This window comes from Acanthisitta chloris, unplaced genomic scaffold, assembly GCF_000695815.1.
Source record: "Acanthisitta chloris isolate BGI_N310 unplaced genomic scaffold, ASM69581v1 scaffold19886, whole genome shotgun sequence".
NCBI lineage: Eukaryota > Metazoa > Chordata > Aves > Passeriformes > Acanthisittidae > Acanthisitta > Acanthisitta chloris.
In genome coordinates this window covers 868-22,093 of record NW_008676719.1, presented here as the reverse complement: position 1 = coordinate 22,093, position 21,226 = coordinate 868, and the positions used below count along the sequence as shown (strand labels likewise).

The following is a 21,226-nucleotide window of genomic DNA, read 5'->3' as shown; positions in this document are numbered from 1 at the left end:
GGAACCCAGTGCATGACTGTGGTCAATTTGCTTTTGTTATCCTCAGAAGGAGTATGAGGCATGGTGACAGGCCAGTTAGAGCGGTATATGGAAAAGATTTCCCTGCAAGATAAATGTTTCAGGATATCTACTGATTTTATTATTTTTTTAATTGAAAATGTGTGAAGAGAGTTTTTTTTCTTTTATATATTCGAATTGATCTTCTGCCTTTATTTGGGGAGTGGACAGGGTTTCTAACCTTGCGCATGTGGGATGACTGGGAATATATTTCTGCTGACCTGTGTGTTCTTTGTGACAGCAGATGATTTATCTGACGGAGTGCGACTGCACAGTGGCACTCTTTTATTGTTGCAAAGTAGTTCAGTACGTGGTAAATGATTAAGGTGACAGATTGTCTCTGCAATCTTGCAGTGGGGAAGTGGGACAATTTCACACAATGCTGTCTCTGCAGAGTTCACGAGACTATTTAGCTTGGGTTAGGAGGCTCCACCTGATGTGTTTTTGCTGAAGACCTTGCAGGCCGTATTCTGTCATGGAAAGCCTTAGCAACAGTCTTGTAGGACTCATATTATTAATTACTGAGGCCAGAACAATGATCTTTCCCAGATTAGACACAGAGCTCCTATTCAAAAAGGTTTGACTGATGTAATTTTATTTTTCTTTTTAAGCACAGGCTGCACTGTGAATGCAAATGACATAAATCTGTGATTCTCTGTTGATCATTGTGTTGTGGAAGAGTCCTACTGAATGCAACGGCAGTTTTTTTTAATTTATGCAGAAATAGTTTTCTTTCTAGTTTCAGATTGCTACTGAAATCTCCATCTTTTTTCCTTACATAAGAAAGGCTAACAGCTGGATTGTGCTCCTGAAAGTGAAGACTAAGACAGTGGAAACTGTAAGTTTATTTTATCTTCAGAAAGTTGCATGCTTCTCTGGGACAGCTTTTAAAATCTCTCTGAGGTGTACAGGTGTGAGCTGGTGGAAGGCAGAAGGAAAAGTAGGATGAATTGGTTCCTTTTCTTTTTAATTTGATCTTTAAGTGAGCTCTCTTATTCCTGATTTGTATTCTGTTCGTTTGTTTGTTTTTTGTTAGTTTGTTTGGTTTAGATGCTTTTCAGGTGCATAGGCAAGTCAAGGTGTTGTTTGTTATTTTGTTTTTATTTGGCTTAAGTAAAAGCTGAGTGTTCTGGCCAGCTGTTGCTGTTTCATTAAAGCAGTCTGCAACCTGATACACAGCTAAACATGCTGCTGTCCTGCTTTTGATGCTGTTAGTGACTAAAAAGGCGATTGCTCTATATATTACGCTAAACGTATGCTTTGGCTGACAAATTGCAATCAAAGCAGGCATCGTGCAAACATAGGAGCAGCTGTGGGACTGTAGCAGTAATAAAATCCCTGATTCTCTGGTATATCTTTGTGACACTGGATCACTTCCAAGATAATTGTTTAGGGCACTGTCACTCTGAAGGAGCAGCAGTAGTGTAAGCAGTACCTGTTTTGACATGTTCAGTGGCTGGGTTTGATCTGGGCTCAGGAAAATTTCTTTTCCTGCTTCTTTGGTTGTCAGAGTCATGAGTGCTCAGATTTGTTAAAAACATGCAAACAAAACAAAGGGGGGAAAGTTCACAGAAACACAATCAGAAAACAAAGGAAAAAATAATGCTGTGAAAAGCCAAATGATGTGCAGGGGAAGGATATTTTTCAACAACCAGAAGAGCGGAGCGCCATTCTTGTGATCTAATCTCCTAGGGTATTCATGTTCTCTTACCCTGGTCTCCCCAGGCAGCATGGGTCAGGCAGCATGATGGACATCAAATGGCAAGTAGCTGTCCAGTAGCCTTACTGGAAGCTGTTCTGCTTTCTGTCAGCACCTAGGTAGAAGGCTGTTTCATCTTGCCTCATTGACAACTCTTTTGTAAGCCTCCCCCTTTCACAGGACATCCTGTAAATGCAGCTCTGCTAGTGCTTCTGCAGTTCTGTTACAAAGTCTGATTGTGCTATCATACAGTCAAACACTGATGGCAGAGTTAGTACCAACCTGTTCTGGTTCTTGAGTTAACCAACTCAACTGTTCATTGTAGTTGCCAGTGTATTTATTATTGATATGTAATTTTTGAAGACATGAAACTTCTAAAACAGTTGCAGGTTGCAGGTCTCCCTCACTTTCTCTTTCTCTCCCTTCTAAGCCTCAATGAGATTTTGTTTAGCCAGTTTCTTTGTTGTTCATCTCTTGTGTCTGGCTGGAAAATAATCCTTTTTTTCTTTTTCTTTTTTTTTTCTTTTAAGTAATTGCTCTTGAAATATTTGGTCTGAAACAGTGTATTACTTCACCAATAGCAGATGATCTGTAAGCAGAAATGGCCTGGATAGAAATTGACTCTGTTGGATTAACCTACTCAGCCTGTAAAAGAAAAGCTCTGATCTCTTACACAGTATCTGCAAAGAATTGACATTTAATGTCAAAGTGAATTGACTGTTGATTACTGCAAAGAAATTATTAGGTCATTTCTCCACAGGGACAGGGATTTGATGGAAAAATGTTTCTGGATAAGGATTGATTTCCAGTTCTGGTTTGGGTAAATGTGTGCTGCATTTTGGGGATGAGGTATTATTTATATAAGCATCTTTTACTGTTATTGCCTGGCTTGGTGCATATCGAAACACTTTTGCCCCTGTATAATGTGCTAGCCTAACAGTGGCATAACTTTGTCTCCTATGAAGATCTCAGCATCTTCTGCAACAGTGAATGACTTCAGTTTCATTGTACCTTCAGTCTGTCCTTGATTTTTATTCCTGGACTGAAAAATCTGTCCAGTTTCCTAGGGCAGGTTGTAATTTTTGTGATACTCTTGCTAGTGGGAAAGGGCAGAAACCATCGAGTATGTTTCACTCTGGGTTTTTTTTCTGGTTTTGTTTTGATTTCAATGTTGTCAAGGTAGAGATTTACTATTGTTGAGTGTGAACCTTTTCATATGTTAGCAAATTCCATTCTATTTTTCTAGACAATGAAGTTAGACTAAAGAAATATCTGGTTTTACTAGCAGAAGCTGTTTCTAGAGGGGAGTGATGGTACGGAAAGCACAGGAAATAGCGTGAGCTTGTCCATTGGTTTTGACAATCCCCTTCCAGACTACCATTGACCCCTCAGTAAAACCTCACAAATACATTTTCACAGTGAATTTATTCATTCTTATGAAGAGCTTCCAAATGGGCAAGAAGCTCTAGCTCTGTGGTTCTTTAAAGCAGTCTATCCAGTGACTAGAAGCAAAAGACTGGAAGGCTTTGGGAATGGGCATGTTTGTACAACTGGTCTTCACTGGGACAACAGAGGGTAGTGTTGCATGCACTGTAATAACAGGTGTAACTTGTGCAATTTCTTGGTAGTTGGTCTGAAGGCATGCTGTATAGTTGCATTCACTGCTATTAAACCTATTTAATCACTACCATATACTAGATCTGTCCCAGTATTATTGCTACAGTAGTAGATGGTGGATGTGATGACAGCCTTTATTCTGCTTTCTGGAGAGGGGTGTCAGGTGACAGAGACAGACTGATACCAACCAAGTTGTAGCATTTGCCCAGTAAAATGTGTGTATTCAAACACAAATGCTTTCAACAAAGTTTGCTAGGAACAGTTAATTTTGTGCTAACTTCCAAACTGTTGATGCATCTGTTGAGGCAAGAGAAGGAGCAGTCTCTTTTCTGAGACATCGGAAATTGGATGGGGAGATGGCAGGGAGTCTCATTAGATGGATAAAGAGTTGTTGATGTTGTTCAGAAGGACTTTAAATCAAGAGTAAAACAGTGGGCCACACCATCGGTTTGGAAATCTCTATTTTCCTGCTTCATTTGCCAAATACTGAATCACAGCTATTACCTTCTTGCAGCTCTTAATGCAGCTGATTAATCATAGCATGTCAGAGAGCAGTATGTTTTATTTTGTGAGTGTCCATTCCTTCACAGAGGAGAAGACATTCTATAAGTTTTGTTTTACAAATTCTAGATACAATCCAGCATGTTTCCCCTGTTTGCAGTTCTTTAGATGTACTCAGTAAAGACAGCATCATCTATCAAGAGAAGGACACATAGAGTGGTATTCACCTGTACGACCTGCAGTTCCAGTGTTTGGGAATGATACTTTGGGAATGATACATGTGAATCTGCTTCCAAATTTGGGTATTTTTTTCAACACTTTGTAGTGCAGCAATCTATCAAAATTTCATTAGAAAGAACCACTCCTGTGCTTTTGTGTTTCAGATTTTTTAAAAAAAAGATATTCCATTCTCTGCCATAATGTCCTTTAGCAAAGTTAATTTGAGGATCTTGTTCCCTTTATTTCAAATTCTTGAAAACATGAAGCTGCACCCTGTACTTGCACAGGTATTATGTTAGGAGTCACTTTTGTTTGCTTGAATGGAATCTGCCTGTTTTAGCACTGCTGTGAAAGCATGGTCTCCTCCATATTTTATTAATGATGAAGAAGATAAAGTGGGTTGGGAGCAGGGGGAGAGTCCTTTTGTACAGTCCAACCTGTACAAGCTGAAATGCTTTTATGAGCCTAATCAGTTGGCAGAAAGTCTTTCTCATTGTGTATGTCATGATCAGGAAGTTGAGAAGCAATGTGTATGCGGAAGAACCTTCCTTTTCCTAGCACTACAAGCAATGGAAGTGCATTACACAGCTAGGTGTAGAAGGGGAAATGTGGTATGGTCATGGGCTTAGGAATTTTTCACTAATCCTGTGTTTTCTATTTCTCAGAGAACTGGTGAAAAATGACCACAGGTATATTTCTTCTCTCATCTGCCTTAAATGCTCGTTGGACTTTATGAGGTTAAGCTTTTTCTGACACTTGTGTTCTACCTGCAATACACAGAGCTACCTAAAGGCTGAACAGATTTAAGATTTTTTTCCTTGTTTATTCTCTTCTGCTCTGTGATGTTCCCTAGTAAAAACTTTCATTTTTTCTCCTTTTTATGTGTTGCAGACAGGATTCTAAGCATACCTCTGGTTTTGGTTTAGACAGTATTCCCTAAAGTCTGCCTCAACTGTAATTTTTTCCCCAGCTTCATTATCCAAGAGCAGCAGCATTTCAAGATAAAGAGAAGAGAAAAAAATTGAAAGAAACTAACATTGAGCTGCTGTAAAAAATGTGCAGTGAAACTGGTGCTCTTAAGCATCTTTTAAGAAGAACAGAAATGAAAGTCTTCTGAGATCTTATTTAAGCTACTATTGCAACAGCTTACAAGACACTGATGAGATATGCTGGTTGAGGATTCTGAGGCCATCAATGGACCTTTACTGAAAATCACCCTTTTCTTGGTCAAGTAGCAAAAGCTTTCCTTAGTCAGAAAAGCAGTAGTATCAAGTTGATGCTATCTGTTTCCTCATCTGTCAAGTACAGTGGAAAAATTAGGGAATTTCAGAAAACTGGTGAAACTTTCATTTTTGAAAAGAAAGCAGGCAGCCTGAATGTTGTGCTGGTTCTTTGACTTCATGAAGTCTGTCTTGGTGAGGTGCTAAGTGTCCTTCTTCTGTCCTCTCCAGAGTATAGTAGTAGAACTTTGGAGCAAGGAGTGGAAAGAATGAAAGGTTACTAACAAGAACTGAGTAGGAAAGAATAGGCGTCACTGGAAAGCTGTATAAAGATGGAAAAAGTGATCCTAGAGCGTGGAAGATGAGACACCTACATGTGATGTAATGCATGTGGGGATGTGTTGAAATGTGAAGCAGGCATTTCAAGATGATGCTTTTTAAGAAGGAGAAATAATTTCCACAGTGGCGTGCAAGGGCTGAGTTTAAATGAACAAGGGAAAAAAAAAGACATAACTGAGTCAGAAAGGCATGTGGAGTGCAACTTTCCTACGGCACTTATCTGTTCTCTCTTGGCTTGGTAAGTAAGTGTTGAAAAAATGAACTGGTGGCCAGGAAAGTTACTGGCACTGTCTGTATTACTACACCATGGCCTCAGTTTGAAAAATACCAGTTAAGTTTGGAATAATTTGTGGTATGCTTGCTGGATGCTGATTACACTTAGCATGAGTAGATTTGTGCTATGACTTATAGAACAGGAAGTGGTAGACACAGAGAGCAATAGGTGTCTCTCCAAAATCCTTTCTAGGGTGACCAATTTGGGGGTTGTATTGTATGCAACTAGTCTGATTGGCAGGTGAGGGGAACTTTAGTAGCCTTACTCTGGAATTTTATAATGGAATTAATTTCTTGGCCATTTACAGGGAGGTTTTGCCCCTTTTGTTTTTGTTTGTTTTCTTTGCATGCAAGAAATAGAAACCTGTGTGGAAGCTGGTCTGACCTTGATAAACATGATAGCTATGGAAATAACTTCATTCTGTTCAATCAGCTAATCAAACTATACATGACAATTCAGTACATTCAAGTACTGCAAATCTATGACTGTGAAAAAAAGGGTGTCATAATGTTTAAGTTGTTTTTCTTAATATAGAAGAAAAGTTCATGTGATCACTGAACTGTAGAAAAATAGCTGTTGAGGGAATAAATGTATCCTAGATTTCAGCAAGTAGTTCTGTGAGTAGTCTTTTGTGAGGGTTTTCTTTATTCTTTTATCTTTTATCATGTGTGGAGGGAAGGTTAACATGGTTCCAGTGCTCTGTAGGTGACCACATTTCCTTGCAAATCTGGTCAGTCCGTGCATTAGTCTCCTTGCTGCATTCAGTTTGTGTGAATTCTAGTTTGTGTGGTCGAGTGAATTTTTTGGTGTTATGGACCAAATCCCAATGTGCTCTTTGAAACTGCTCCTGCAAATCTGTTGTGAATGGTCACATAAGCAAGTTGGACTGAACAAACTCAGACTGGTTTTGCAGCAGCCAAGGGGCTTGGGTGTTGACTGAATACCCTCTTGTTATTCTCAACAATTTCTTTTTCTTCCTACTAGGAGAAAATATCAGCATGACTGGTGTCTGAGGACAGGCTTCTGTGTTCCGACCAAGAGTTTGTGGCTTCAGAGGAGCAGTGCAAGGACAGCAGGGACATTTTGAGCTACCATGGATATTCCCACCAATTTGGTGCCATCCTCCATGATGTCCCAGCCTGAGGTGACTGAGGTGAGCAGACCACAAGGAAACTCTGACAGCTGAACTGATTGAACCTCTTTCTTAATTCTTTGTTGAATCTTAGCTTTTTCTCCTGTCTCATTTTTGAATCATCATGGGAATTTTTTCTTGAAATACTGTATTAAAGGCACTCATCATATGCTGAGAATGTTGTTATACTTTGACATGTGACATTGCTGTGCTATACTACTATTTGTAGAAGAAAATATGTGGCAAAATATGATCTTTATGGACTCCGTGTAGGTGATCACTGCTCTATTGTGTGATTTTTACTGTGCTTAATAAATACAAAGTAGAAGAATGCCATAACGTGGGTAAGTTGGAATAATACCAAAGGAAATTTCAGGTTCAGTCTTCTTAGCAGAAAAGCTAAACTTTTAAGTCAAAAGCAGCAATAAAATTGATAATACACTTAGAATTACTAACATGCTAATCTTGCTTCTATGAATCCAAGTGTGTTTCAGACTTCCTACTTATAAATACCCAAATGATTTCTTCATCTCCGTGTACTGAACACCAAGTACTTGTGTATTCTGATGAAGTAAACACTACAAACAGAAAAGGAGATGTTCAGACAGTCGAGATTTCAACTCAGAAAATAATTTTCAAAGTACTTTTGACTTCCTAGAGACCCAAGTGCCTGTTAGAAGTTTTAAGGATGTGTATTTTACTGAAGAGGGCGCCACAATTGATTAAGTAGATGTCAGAAAATTGGAGATCTAATGTTTATCTTGCTGCTTTTTTTTTCTTATTTGCTGGAGATTCTTTGGTTCAGGAGACTATACCTCTTAACGATATGAAGTGCAGTGTTTCAGAGATCCCTAGGCTCTGTGAAATTACAAAAAACATGTCCACTACTGGGTGGTAATGTGAAATAAGCTGGATCCAAAATCTGCTTTGAAGAATCTTCTTTTTACTCTTTTTCCTCCTGTATTTCAAATGGAGAACTAGTATATTTTAAAAGTGTTCTTGTTGCTCTTTGTGTCTGTTAGGGTCTCAGAAGGATTTTGTGTCTTTATAGCACAATAGAATATGTGGTAGGAGGTAGATGCTGCATGCTTTTGTCCCAGGCTGCCTAGGTACTGCCAGACTCTATTCCCTTTCTGAAGAAAGGCTGCCCCAGGCGTTCTCCCAGGCTGTTTCTGCACATGCTCTGGAAGGCATTTGTACTCTTGTCTCCATGGGTTGTCTCTTCAGAGACTACTTTATATATGAGAAATTTGTGTATCTAAGGACAAATGCTTTCTCAAAGGGAAAATAAGATCAGCTGTGGTGTGAGACTGATTGGAAAAAGAGCTATCACTTATAAAGGACTTGATGATCGGCATACTCACCATTCTGTTGTGTTGAATAAATGCTCATGTCCTGGGTTTGAAGGGAGTTTTGGCTGAATAATTCTGCCTGGACTTTCATAACTAGACCAAAGGCTGGAGATTAATAGATGATTCTAGTCTTTGACTAGTAATCCAGACAGTTCTCCCTGTATGCTTGAGAGACAGTACTTCAATGAGATTTGACTTGGGAGCCAAAAAGCAATGTCAACAGGAAGCAAAGGAAAGACTCATATCTCAGTGTGGGAGATTATGTTAGAAAAAATATCATTCTCTCAACCTCATGTTGTAAAAATAGGCTCAAAATTGATATCTGTATGCAAAGTCTACATGCTTGCATGAAGTCTCACAAAGTTCAGTAAATGATTGTGTGTCTGATGGTTGATATAAGTCTTCAATCATACATAAAAGTGTAACAGCTCCAATCAGCTGGGAGCCATGTGTATGTTTCTGAGGGTAAGGAAGACCTTTTTAACAGGCAAGGACACAGTGAAACACATATGTAAAGAAGTTATTGTTGGATGGAAGTAATGAACTAAAGCACTTTTCAGACTGGGACTGCCTGAGCTTTTTTCTTTCATGTTTGTGTTGACATGCAGATGGATTTTGGATATAGCTTAGAAAACAACATTGATAAAAATACCTTCTCTTTTTTTCCCCCTAGAGGACATTATTTTGCCTTTTAAAACCGAGTAGATGCCACAGTGTGCTGCAGAAGACATTTAGAGAACAAGGAAAGATTTTTCTTTTAAGCTCGGAAGTAGCCTTGCATGCCTTTTGCTTGAACTAGATGGCATTTTAGTTACAAAAAGAACTGGTTTGCTATTTTACTTTAAACTTTCTTTATATTTAATATTTGGTTTTGTTTAATCTTTTATTTTTAAGCTTTCTTTAACATTGCCAGCATAGCTGGCTTCCTTCACATTTGGCCAATTCAGTCTTGGAAGTAACTATTATCTATTCTTTATACCCATGTATGTATATGTACATGTGTGTATACATTGCAGTAATAAATACTCCTCTGCCTATCATGAGTTCTCCTGCTGCACAGGGCAAACTTAGAACAGATGCTTATTTGCCATGGGAGAGAATCCCAGAGACCTCAGCAGGACCTTTTGCAATCCAAACCCCACCCTAACAGGTTTTGCTTGGGCTTCAGTCCTATAGATGCTTGTGGTAGCTCTGTGATAAGGGAAGTTTCTGCTAGTTTAGTTGCAAATGGTATTTTTCCCAAGATTTTTCTTCTGAGTCAGGTAACTAAAGATTCACATTTTGAAAAATGTTTTGAAAGTTGCTTCTTGATACTAGATGTGAAATTGTGATTACTGTCTTAAAATATTCTTATTGCTAGCGTGTCAACGTAGGAACTGCTTCTGATGCTCTCTACAGCCCTCTGTTGAAGCAGCACATTTGCCACAGTCATGTCTGTTCATACCCTCCCCATGTACTTGACCTGTCCAAAGCTCCCATCTTCATTCCCCTCTCCTGCAACATCTTGTTACCAGACATAAGAAGTGATGATTAAGAGCATAGGCATCTTGTCATGTGTAAAGGTGAAAGATAAGTAAAGTTTCAGGGTAGTTTTGCTTTCCATAGCTGAGGTCTGAAATAGAATACAGTTATAGAACACCATTCACAATATGTCAAAGAAGTAAATGAACCAAAAGTTTTTGCCACCAGGCTTTTAGTGTAAGGCAATAAAAGATCTGAAATAAATTAAAATCTAATGATTTCATATTAGATAACTCATTCTACTTTAAAGAGAGAGAAATAAAATGTAACAGAACTTTTTGATTTATAAGTTGAAGTATTTTGTGGTGCATACCTCAGCTATGTGTAAGCAAAATGATCTCATAGAAACCTGATTAGTCTGATAATGCAGTAAGTGGAAAGTTAAATAATTCTGTAAGAAGCATTCAGCATCCCAGAGGGCTTTGCTGTTTGCAAAAAAGAAACATCATAAGTGGTGATCTAGATTGATTAAAGTACTCTGTGGAATGATTAGTATCTTCTCTCTTCGTGAATGGCATGACATGAATTCTGCAGTAAAAGCTTTGAGGAAGAAATTATTTGAGCTGCAGTTGCTTAATGGACCAGGGACTTCCAACTGTGCTTCAGAAATGCTTAAAACAAAAAATAAAACAAAAACAAAAACACACACAAAAAAAAAAAAAAAAAGCCCTCCAAAAATTCATTCTCTCTTTGCTTTTGCCAGCAGTGGATGCTACCAGCCAAATACTAGAAGCAAATGAGTACATTTAAATAACTGCCTTGCAGCTGTTCCAGGAGAAATACAGAGCAGTTTCCATTATAGTGGCCTCTCATGGTCAGAGCCAAAGAACGTTTCTCCTGCTCTGTGCTGTTGAATACTTTCCCTTTTTTTTAAAAATAGAGTGGAGAGATTTAAACTAACATTGCCACAGAATGGTCATTCTTTTTATAATATGCTTGAGAATAGACTGCTGTGGGGTAGCACAGCTATTGTCACCCATTTTTCTCAGCAAAGCCCAACACCATTTGTGTTTTCGATTTGGTGCCCAAATTTCTGCAGTCAACAAATGTGCAGATTTTTTTCTCCCCTTTGAGCTGAATAAACTAATTAACTTACTGAAACAGATCTCTGGTGGTGGTAAATAAGGTAAATGAGAGAACAAAAGGAAATGGTGAGACTAGAAGAAATAGTTTGTGACTAGAAGTATATCCACCCAGTTACAGACATCATAGAGGAAATTAAAATACCAATTTGCTTTTTGTTTTTTTAATTCTTATACTAGATGAGATTATTAAGGGTTCAAAATGCATCTCCATTTTGTTTAAAGTAGACCAAAATTGCCTTATAGGCAACTGCTCAGTACTGTATGAACAAGTTACTTATAGAGACCCCACTGTAGCTAGAGCCCTGAGAGAAAAAGATTTTTTTATATTCTGTTTACATATTTCACAAATATTTCAGTACATCAAAGCAAAAGAAACCCAAACTGTCTAATGTGTATTTCATGAGAAAAAATATATTTGCTATGGTAAATGCAGAATAGTCTTCTAATTTCCATTTGTAAATCTCAATTGCTAGTCCCAAAATGAAATTTGATATGCTTGTTAACACAAGCATTTTGCTTGTAGGCTAAACTCTCACAAGTGCTCACTTTGCTGGTTTGCTTGATGAGAAGTGATGGAAGGTGTGCCCTGGAGATGGAACAGTCCCAATAGCCTACAGTATTTTATCAGCATAAAGTGGCAGTCTTTCAGCTGCTGTAGCCAATAATTAATTCCCAGCTTGGCTTACTGAGCACCTAACTGGGCCCAAGGGATGCATGTTGTAATTCATCAGGCAGGGAAACTCACTTGGGATGTTGAAAGTGCAGATACATACCTTTTTCTCCCATTGCTTCCACTCTGATGGCTTCTGAACTGCACAGATAGGAAACTCTGTGCTGTACTTCTCTCCAGAAAGCTCTTCCCAGGGTTGGGGTCTTTGGCAAAGGTCTGTCCTGCACTGCATTAATTGTCACAGCAGCATTCATGGACTCACAGCACGTTGGATGTCTGTCTCTGGTGTTCTGGGTGAGGGTAAGGCAGTTAGGCAGCTGGGGAATGAACTGGGGAAGATACTGGAGAAGCCCAGTCAGCATCATGACAAAGAATTTTTTTGAAGGCAGAAGAGGTGAAATATTTCAGTCACTAAATGAGATGACAGAATATAATTGTCTTCCTGTGTCTCCTGCAAAGCCGTGAGGTGTTGAGCCTGTACCCATGTTTGGCTAGTGTTTGTGAAGCTCAGCTGCTTGTGAAAGCTCCCCCAAAAGAAAATGTAGCTTGAAGAGCTTTTCAGAAACCCTTTCTGTACTCTGTATGGGATACTTGGGCTCAAGTACCCAATTTGGGCTCAACATGCTTGATCGCATCCCTCCTTGTGGCAAAGCCAATTAACTTATTTTTGCACTGTCTCCACAGTGATAATGGATAGCTCCTCTCCTTTGGAGAGAAGCTTGGAAGGCAGAGGTGGGGTGGCAGAGAAAACCCGGATCTTTAGTAATCAAAGTCTATAAGCTACCCTAGCAGTGTAAGGGAGGGTGTGTGATGATGTAGAACTATGCCCTGATTCAAACAAGCTTCATTTCTTCCCTAATGGAAAACATTCATTAGAACATGTAGGCAGTACTTGTGAGGGATTTTCAGCTCATCTGAAAATGCTGGATCTGTTGAAAAGGAGCAACAAAAGAGCAGTGTCTGAAACACTGGGTAGGGTGTGAGTTTACTCTTTTTCTTTTTTCTTTTATTCTAGCTTTTATTTTTATAAATCTCCTTTTCCTTGCAAAATTCTGCAAGGAAAGAAACGTCATGTGCAGGTACATGCACATATGTGTGCAGCACTCATGCTTCCTTTCAGCAGCAGCAGAAAACTGAGAAGGTGAAACCACAGAGCTGGAAATCTGGGGCCCTATTTGGCCAGCTCAGTTTGCTCCTGGCCATCACTGCTCTTCTAATGCTCCTGTATTTGAATAGAGAGTTGCATGGCTCCTGATTTTATCTGCCCTCAAAAGCTGTAGGGCTGATTCAAGGTATTTCAGACCTGAGAGTTAGCAACCCTGGCGTCTTCCAAAAATAAGGAATTTGTAGAGTTAGCTGGACTTCCTGATATCACCTATTCCTTTTTTAACTCACAGAAGCTATTTTTGAACTTGCTTTTGTAGTAGTCAAGAGTGAATAAGCACTACAGAAGGTCAACAACCACTCTGGCTTTATAGCCCATCTGGAGGTTGTAATCATAGTTTCCAACAGGATCTGTGTCACTTGTGAATTGCACCTTCCAACTATAAAATGGTCTTCTTTCCCAGCATTGCTGGTGGCTGGGTTTCTTTGGTATACTGAGTGCCTAGATATGTTGAGTTACACTTTCCAGGTATAAACTGTTGGATGCAGGGAAATTCTCAGTTCAGTTTCTACAAATTGGGACATTTGTCAGCTCTGAGACTCTGTGGTAATGCAGTCTGCTACAAAAGCTTCCTAAAAGTTATTGGATATGCTAGCTGTTGCCATATGATCCTTAAGCAACTTTATGCTTTATCATGTAGTAACAGAGTTAAAAGAATCCCCTTGCAGAGAGCTTAATTTCCTCCTGTCTTTTCAGCTATGTGGAGGGCAAAATTAGTCTAGTGAAATGAAGTAGCCTGTTGTGACAGAACAATCATATCTTATTATACAGGTTTGTCTATAAGTCCAATGAATAATTACTTTGGGAATAATCAGCTGCAATTCTGAAAAGGAGGAGCTGTTGTATGTTTGTGGTAGGCTTTCGTACTTTCATTGTGCACATGAAAATATATCTGTACATAAGGCATAGGAGGCATAAGGCTACAATGAATCAGAAGCTTTGTCTTGTGACTTTATGAATTTTTTACTTCTGCTTTTATCTTTAAAGGAAATACTTCTTTTCCCTTTTATTTTAAAGCTTCTGTTTCTTTCGTGTTCTGCATTTTGAAAAATGGTTTGTGTTTTTCATTAGATAATGTAGAAATTTTTGTTGCACATTGAAATTTTTTTCTCATCTGTTACAGCTTTGCTTTCATAAAACCCATGTTTAGCCATCGTGGGTTGAGAAAGTATTTACATATTGATTCAATTATTCCTATACTTACTTGCTTATGTTTATTTTAAATATATTCTTTATTGATACCCTTATTTGGGGATTTTGAAGTTGTCAGTTTCCTGAAGTTTTTCAGTTCTATCTCCTCTGGTATGTTGGAAAACTTCAGAGTATTTACCTAAGCTAAAAGCAGTGCTACTGATTTTCCATTCACAGCTGCACTGAATGTAAAGCTGTAAGACAGTTATTGTGGTTTTGTAGTCCTAGTTTACCATTCCCATATTCACCAAATAAGTCACTTTTCAACTCCTCTGGGTTTTGGGTAAGAAAAGAGCAGTGTGTCGAGGTGAATTCAGTGAAGGGAAAAAAAACCAAAAGGAATGGACTGTGTTTGGAGAGCTTAGGGTTAAGATATTTTCAAGAGTTTCCCTGGATATGGACTCATTTTTGTGGCTTACAAGTTTGTAAAGCACTGTAGAAGTCAGATTTTAGTATTCCAAAAATGTTCAGCTCTGTTGCCCGGCAAGCACCTCGTGCTAACTAATGCCTTGTGTAGGCAGTATCTATCAATGATTTTTAAAAACTTTTCACACAACCACAGAATCGGTCAGGTTAGAAGGGACAACAACAGTGGGTCATCTGATCCGACTTCCCTGCTCAAGCAGGGCCATCCTAGAGCACATGGCACAGGGTTACTTCCAGACAGTTCTTGAATATTTCCAGTGAGGGAGAATCCATGACCTCTCTCGTCAAGCTGTTCCAGTGCACAGCCACCCACACAGTAAAGAAGTTCTTCCTCATATTCAGGAACTTCTTGTGTATCAGTTTCTGCTCATTGCCTCTTGTCTTATTGGTTTGGACCACTGAGAAGAGCCTGGCTCCTTCTTGGTGCACCCTCTCTTCAGATACTTGCAGACTTTAATGAGGTGCCCTCTCAGTCATCTCTTCAAGCAAGAGAAGAGAAGTATCCTTTTGGTGTTTGTTTTCCACTCTAAGCATCTCTCCATACACAGCCATCACTAGGTGGGCTGTCACCACCAAGCTGACAGGATCCAGAGATCCCCTCTTGCTTTCCCACTCCATGCAGCTAGTGCCTTCTCCCCACTCTGGAGGGGTGAGGAGTAATGGGCTGCTTAGCCAAGGATATCCCATGGTCGAGCTGCCCCATGCTGTGCATCCAAAATCTCACCCTACTCTTTAGGTTGTAATGGAAAGTTGGGGCAGCAGCAAGATGAATCAGGCACAAAACATGGAAAAGTTTCTTACATGGGCTGTTCTTCCCAGTCTCCCCACTGCCGCGCCAGTGGTGTGATCCCATACCACAAGACAAGAGGAGACAACTGGACAAGCATGGCAAACCAGGGCTGAAAAGACCAGTGCCAAAGTGAGGTTCTGGCCATTGGATGACTGGTTGTTGACTGTAGACAAGAGTGAGTTTTGTTTATTAAGTCCTGGTGTAAAATTTCCTGATCTATGTGTACTGTGTTGTGCTTATAATTGTGTCACCTGGTATTAAGAGATTTCATTCCATGTACTTGGGATTCTCAGGTTCTTTGGCTTGTGTCCACTGTGTCTTGAGTCAACTTCATATGAGAGAAGACTGCTTTTATTCCGTTTTGTTTTATCCGTCTTGTTGGTTTATAAATCAAATGCATTCTTTTTCTACACAGATGGGTTCTAGAGGTTTAGTTAACATGGGCAATTTGCAGTTCAGTTTGTTTTAAACTTCTGTTGAGATATACTGAATGGATGAGGTAAATCTCAGGGCACCGCACATCTGGCTTACACAAGCAATGAAACACACTGAGTGAAACTTAAGGAAATTAAAATATCAACTTCCCTTCCCCTTTTCCTGCAGGGGTAAGAGAAGGGATGGGATGGATGTGGTATGTTAACACTTTCAGTACTGAGAGATGCATTGCATTTCCCCCCGGCTTGAGCTTTTCCAGTCAGCATCATGGCTAAATGTGATGCCTTAAGATTTTTATGTTTGTGTTCTGGGAGGTCAAAACCTTCCTTTAAGATATACACTAGCATCCGAGAAAGCTGATCATCTGGAAGGCCCCGGCTTGAACTTTTGCCAGCAAGCTGTCTCTTACCCTTCTTTCCCTTGGGAGTGAAAAGATTGCTTTTAAAGGACATCCCATGTTTTAAGTTAGAATGGCTTAAAAAAAACCACTTCTTCAAAACCCCTTATGTAAACAAAGTATTTTGTTTCTATGTCTTCAAAATGATAGGAGCGGCAAATGAACTACACAATAATTTCTGTAAGATTGCTCAAGTGCTGTCATGGTTTTAAGTTTAACAGGTCTGACTCTGCAGGATTTTACGCACTCTTATGTGTGCTGCATACATTCAGCCCTGGCTAGGCATTTGGTGAAAAGACAAAATTTTTTAGCATTTCTTGTTTCAGATTTTATAGGAAAAGGTTAGGGACTATGTTACAAAAGAAGGGAACAATTCACATTCTAAGCCCATGTGTAAAACAAAGGCACAAAGGAAAAGTAGAAGAACAAAAAAAAAGAAAAACATGACACCTCCCACGTTTTAAATTTCTGAATTAAAAATGCATATTTTTCCAGGTGTAGCAGGCCCCTTTCCACAGGAGTCATAGTAGAGCAGGAATTATTACATACAGACAGCAAACATCTGAAAGAAAAAATTAGATTGACGAATATATAGACAAAGAGAATTTATTCAGGATCACAAAAATCCACTAGATCCTGCATCCAGATAGTCCTACAGAGAGCAAAAAAAAAACAACAAGGCATTCGCATAATTAATGCAGATGTTGATGAGCTTTCATAAGGGCCACTAATTCATTTGTATGACTTCCTCTCTCCCTCAAGGGTTCTTATACTTGACCTGTTATTAATACCTGGTCTTTAGACGAAGAATTAAAGCCAGATGTCTTGTAGCTAGGTCTCCTTTTGTGGAGTATCCCTTATAAATCATGTGTTTTCTATGCAACAGAGATCTTACGTGAGAACTTCTAAAAATTCTTAAATAATTAAGGCTGAAAGGTTTTAAACTTAAGAGCTGAGGTATCCTAGAGGAACAATAAAAGTTTTATAGTCACTGTGCTGAGAAATACTATTTAGTCTAGTCCTTTATTATCCTGGGCCTGCAAATGTTTCTGATTGATGTTCAGGTTGGGGTAAAATAATTTTAAAAAGAGCTTTTTCTTTAACATAAATTGAAATGTCATGTAAAGCATTTGTGATATAGGTGGAAAACCTTATATATTGCTTAATTGGCACTGACTTAATTGTGTTGGCAAATGGGGAAATGAAAAGAAACAGGAATAGCTTTGGGTTATTCTAGGAAAATATTTATCAGATACTTTTTTCACTTGAGTTCAATTACTAATTCTGTTTCCCAATTCTGTACATTTTTTGTTTCAACATGAATGTTAGGTTAGCTATAGCATTTCCTGCGGCTGGAGCTGTTCAAAACATAGAGTTTTGTTTGTAGGTTTTAATGGGAAGATTTTCTCATCTTTTAGCATTGTTGATGTATTCTTTGATTTGGCTTATTGCCTGTTTGGTTATTTCCTGAAATTGGTCCCCTTTTTGTAAAAATTCAAATTTAGACAGTAGAGTTTCACAACTATGAAAGCAGGGCATCAGAGGCAAGTCTCCTGGATCTCATGTAGAAAAGATACCTTTTTGACATGAATTTCTTGGTTTGACTGGGGTATTTTTATTTTATTTTTATTTTTACATCTTCATTATTAAGCCATGCTAAACAAGAAACCAGGATGTTATTCAGAGGCATTTCTTTTTGTTTGCCTTTTGGGAATTGTACCTTAAGTAACTGTTTGTAACTGGGAAAGGAGACTCATTAAGCATTTTGCTGTTAGCCAGAAGTTTTATGCAAAACTTCCACATTCTAGTGGAGTATGGGGCTTGTTTGTTGCACCTGTAGCTGTTCCTAGTGGACTACTCTGCAAGGAAATTTAAGCTTGTGTTCCCTGACGGAGCCATAACAATATCTATGCAGGAAAGAAGGTTTGATGCTTTTAACACTAGTTAAGTCAAATATTGCTTTTCTTATTTCTTGACTATTTCAAAATAGGAATAACTCCGTTCAGATAAGTTATATTTAAAAGCATGTGTGTTTCAAACCCTGTTCAGAAATGTGGCTGATGTTCATAGAAATGCAGTGTCATGCTTATTTTATTGTTCATAAAAGCACTTCTTGCTTCATGGGTGAATACAGTGCCTGGTAATTCAGTCTTAGAACATATCGATGATTTTAATTTAAGGTGTTCTTTCCACTATTTAAGACAGGGCAAGAAGGAGTGCCCCTGATGGAAAACTGAAGGAGTTAAAACCTGCTTGGAAATGTAATCTGCTTTCCTCTTTGAGGAGCTCCTCTTTCAACACTGCTACAGTCAAACAACAGTTTTATGCACTGATAACATAAATAAAGTGTCCTATAGCAGAGTTAACTTTTCTTAATTACGAATTGCATGCCTATCTCTCTGAGTGAATCTTTCACCAGGTCTGCTTGGCCAGAAGCTCATTTTCTACGCATCAGAAATCACGCTGACTCCCAGAGCAGATGGAAGCATTTCTGGTTGTTTCTAACCTGGTTGTTGTTACTAGACTCCTCAGAGCAATTTTTTTGCAAGTTGTGGAATGTCATTTGGTCTGAAAAAATAAATTTGTTCTGGAGTGTGTTTCCCTCCTGTCCCCTCCCTGCTCTTTGTGCATGTCTCATCCATGGAGGCAATCATATGTTTTCAGTTCTGATGTCATTCTCTTTTTTTTTTCCCTCTCTTTTTTTTCCCCCCCTCTTCTTTCAGTCCACAGCCATGAGCGAACCGCAGTGCTACTACAATGAAACCATTGCCTTCTTTTATAACCGAAGTGGAAAATATCTAGCCACTGAATGGAACACTGTCAGCAAGCTTGTAATGGGACTGGGGATTACCGTCTGCATCTTCATAATGCTGGCCAACCTCTTGGTTATGGTGGCTATTTATGTCAACCGCCGATTCCACTTTCCTATTTATTACTTAATGGCCAACTTAGCTGCTGCGGACTTTTTTGCAGGGCTGGCTTACTTTTACTTAATGTTCAACACAGGACCCAACACCAGAAGATTGACTGTAAGCACCTGGCTTCTCCGTCAGGGTCTCATTGATACTAGTCTGACAGCCTCTGTTGCCAATTTGTTGGCCATTGCTATTGAGCGGCACATAACAGTTTTCCGAATGCAGCTACATACTCGGATGAGCAATCGGCGAGTGGTCGTCGTAATTGTTGTAATCTGGACTATGGCCATTGTCATGGGTGCCATACCAAGTGTCGGATGGAACTGTATTTGTGATATCACTCACTGCTCCAACATGGCACCGCTCTACAGTGACTCCTATCTGGTCTTCTGGGCTATTTTCAACCTGGTCACTTTTGTGGTCATGGTGGTCCTATATGCTCATATCTTTGGGTACGTTCGCCAAAGGACTATGAGAATGTCCAGACACAGTTCTGGACCACGCAGGAATCGAGACACCATGATGAGCCTCCTGAAGACTGTGGTCATTGTGCTTGGTAAGTGCCTACTTTGCCCGCCCTGTTCTCCCCCTTTGTTTCCTACCAGGTGATTTCAGTAATGCATGTCCAGCTTCTGGCTGGTTGGCAGCATTTGGAAGGCACTAGAAGAGGTGCAGACAATAAGAACGCCCAGAGTTCATTACTGCGTTGGGACTATCAAGCTTATTTATGGAATTTGGTATAAAAAACTTGGTCACTCAGCCCTGTAACATGAAACTGATGAAAAGCCAGAACCTCAAGAAGTAATGCGGTGGTTTCTTGCAGCAATGCATGTTTGAAGATGCCAAATGGTTGCAAACTAAATATAGTATAGGGAAAGCTCAATCTTCCACTGAAGTACCTGCTGTCACTTTTTTGCCATTCAAAAAGTATTGTGTGTATTCAGGCAAAACTCCATTATCTGGAGAACAATGAGGGGCTACAGGCTATTCATGAAAATATTATGTGTTGACCAGGACTGCATATATGATTCGCTCAGGTCTATAATGTTTGGCACATACTAGTATCTGCCTGTTTTCTCATACAGAAAAGTAGCTTGTAAGGCACTGGTGTTCTGTAGCACACCAGTCAGGAGGTGCCTAAACTTCAGGGCTTGGAAAACAGGGAAACATGAGGGAAATATGGTGACACACTGGAATCACAGAATGGGTCAGGCTGGGATGGACTGCAGTGGGTCATCTGGTCCAACCTCCCTGCTCAAGCAGGGCCATCCTAGAGCACATGGCACAGGATTGTCTTCAGATGGCTCTTGAATATCTGGTGGGGGAGACTCCACAGCTCTTCAGTGTGCATTCACCCACACAGTAAAGAAGTTTTTCCTGTTATTCAGGTGGAACTTCCCATGCATAAGTTTCTCCCCATTGCTCATTGAGTCAGGAGGTTCCTGTCATTTTTTGAATGGCTTTATTTGGTTTTTTTCTGGGATTCTCAGTTTCTTTATGCAAAAGCACAGCCTAGATACTGAGTAGTGTTCCCTGGTAATGTTGTTTGACATTTGTTCTGTTCTTTGTCACTGCATGTGATAGTGAGCTGAAAGCAGTGGGGATAGTGTGAGTTGTCTCCATGTCCCAACATGTGTTGCCACCTATGAGGCCTTCCAGCACAGTACACAGGTCTCTTCAGATCCTAGTATCCAGTTACATCAAGACATTTCCCTAGTAGTCTATAAATGCAACTTTATGCAGTTCACAAAGCCCAAAACTTAGCCCCAGTTCTCACTTTGACATCATGATTTCCATAGCTTTACACCATGACGTGCTTTCTACCAGAAACGTGGCAGAATAGCTGCAGAGATTTGATGTGAGTCACTGTGTAAACTCATGTGTTTAAGAATTTAGTGGTTGCACTGTGATTAGCTTTGTAATCAGAATACAAACTGTGTAGTTAACTAACCTGTTCAGTCATAGAGAAGACATATTCTTTTGTGTCCTGCTCTTCTCTTCGGAGAAAAAGATCTCTCAGTTTTGCAAGGGAGAGTGTAGTGGTAGGTAAGGCTTCTCTTGACTTCCTGATGGTTTGGAAATCTGTCCTTCCCCACATCCCTGATCCTCTTGGCAGAAGGCAAGATGAGGTTAAAAACACAATGAAGATTCAGGCTTTGTGGTCCTCTTTTTAGAAACCAGATCCCTGTTTTCCCTCCTGGAGGAATTGCCATTCATACAG

At 39.5% G+C, this 21,226-nt stretch overlaps 1 protein-coding gene across 1 annotated transcript; it reads left to right on the top strand.

The window, feature by feature from the left end:
* Positions 1-6,908: 6,908 nt before the first annotated feature.
* LPAR1 (lysophosphatidic acid receptor 1) lies at positions 6,909-19,610 on the top strand (the record flags this gene model as incomplete). The annotated part of the gene is made up of 2 exons (XM_009076242.1): positions 6,909-7,079; positions 18,814-19,610. Coding segments are annotated over exons 1-2 (857 nt in total), but the record flags the coding sequence as incomplete, so codon positions are not given.
* Positions 19,611-21,226: the final 1,616 nt, after the last annotated feature.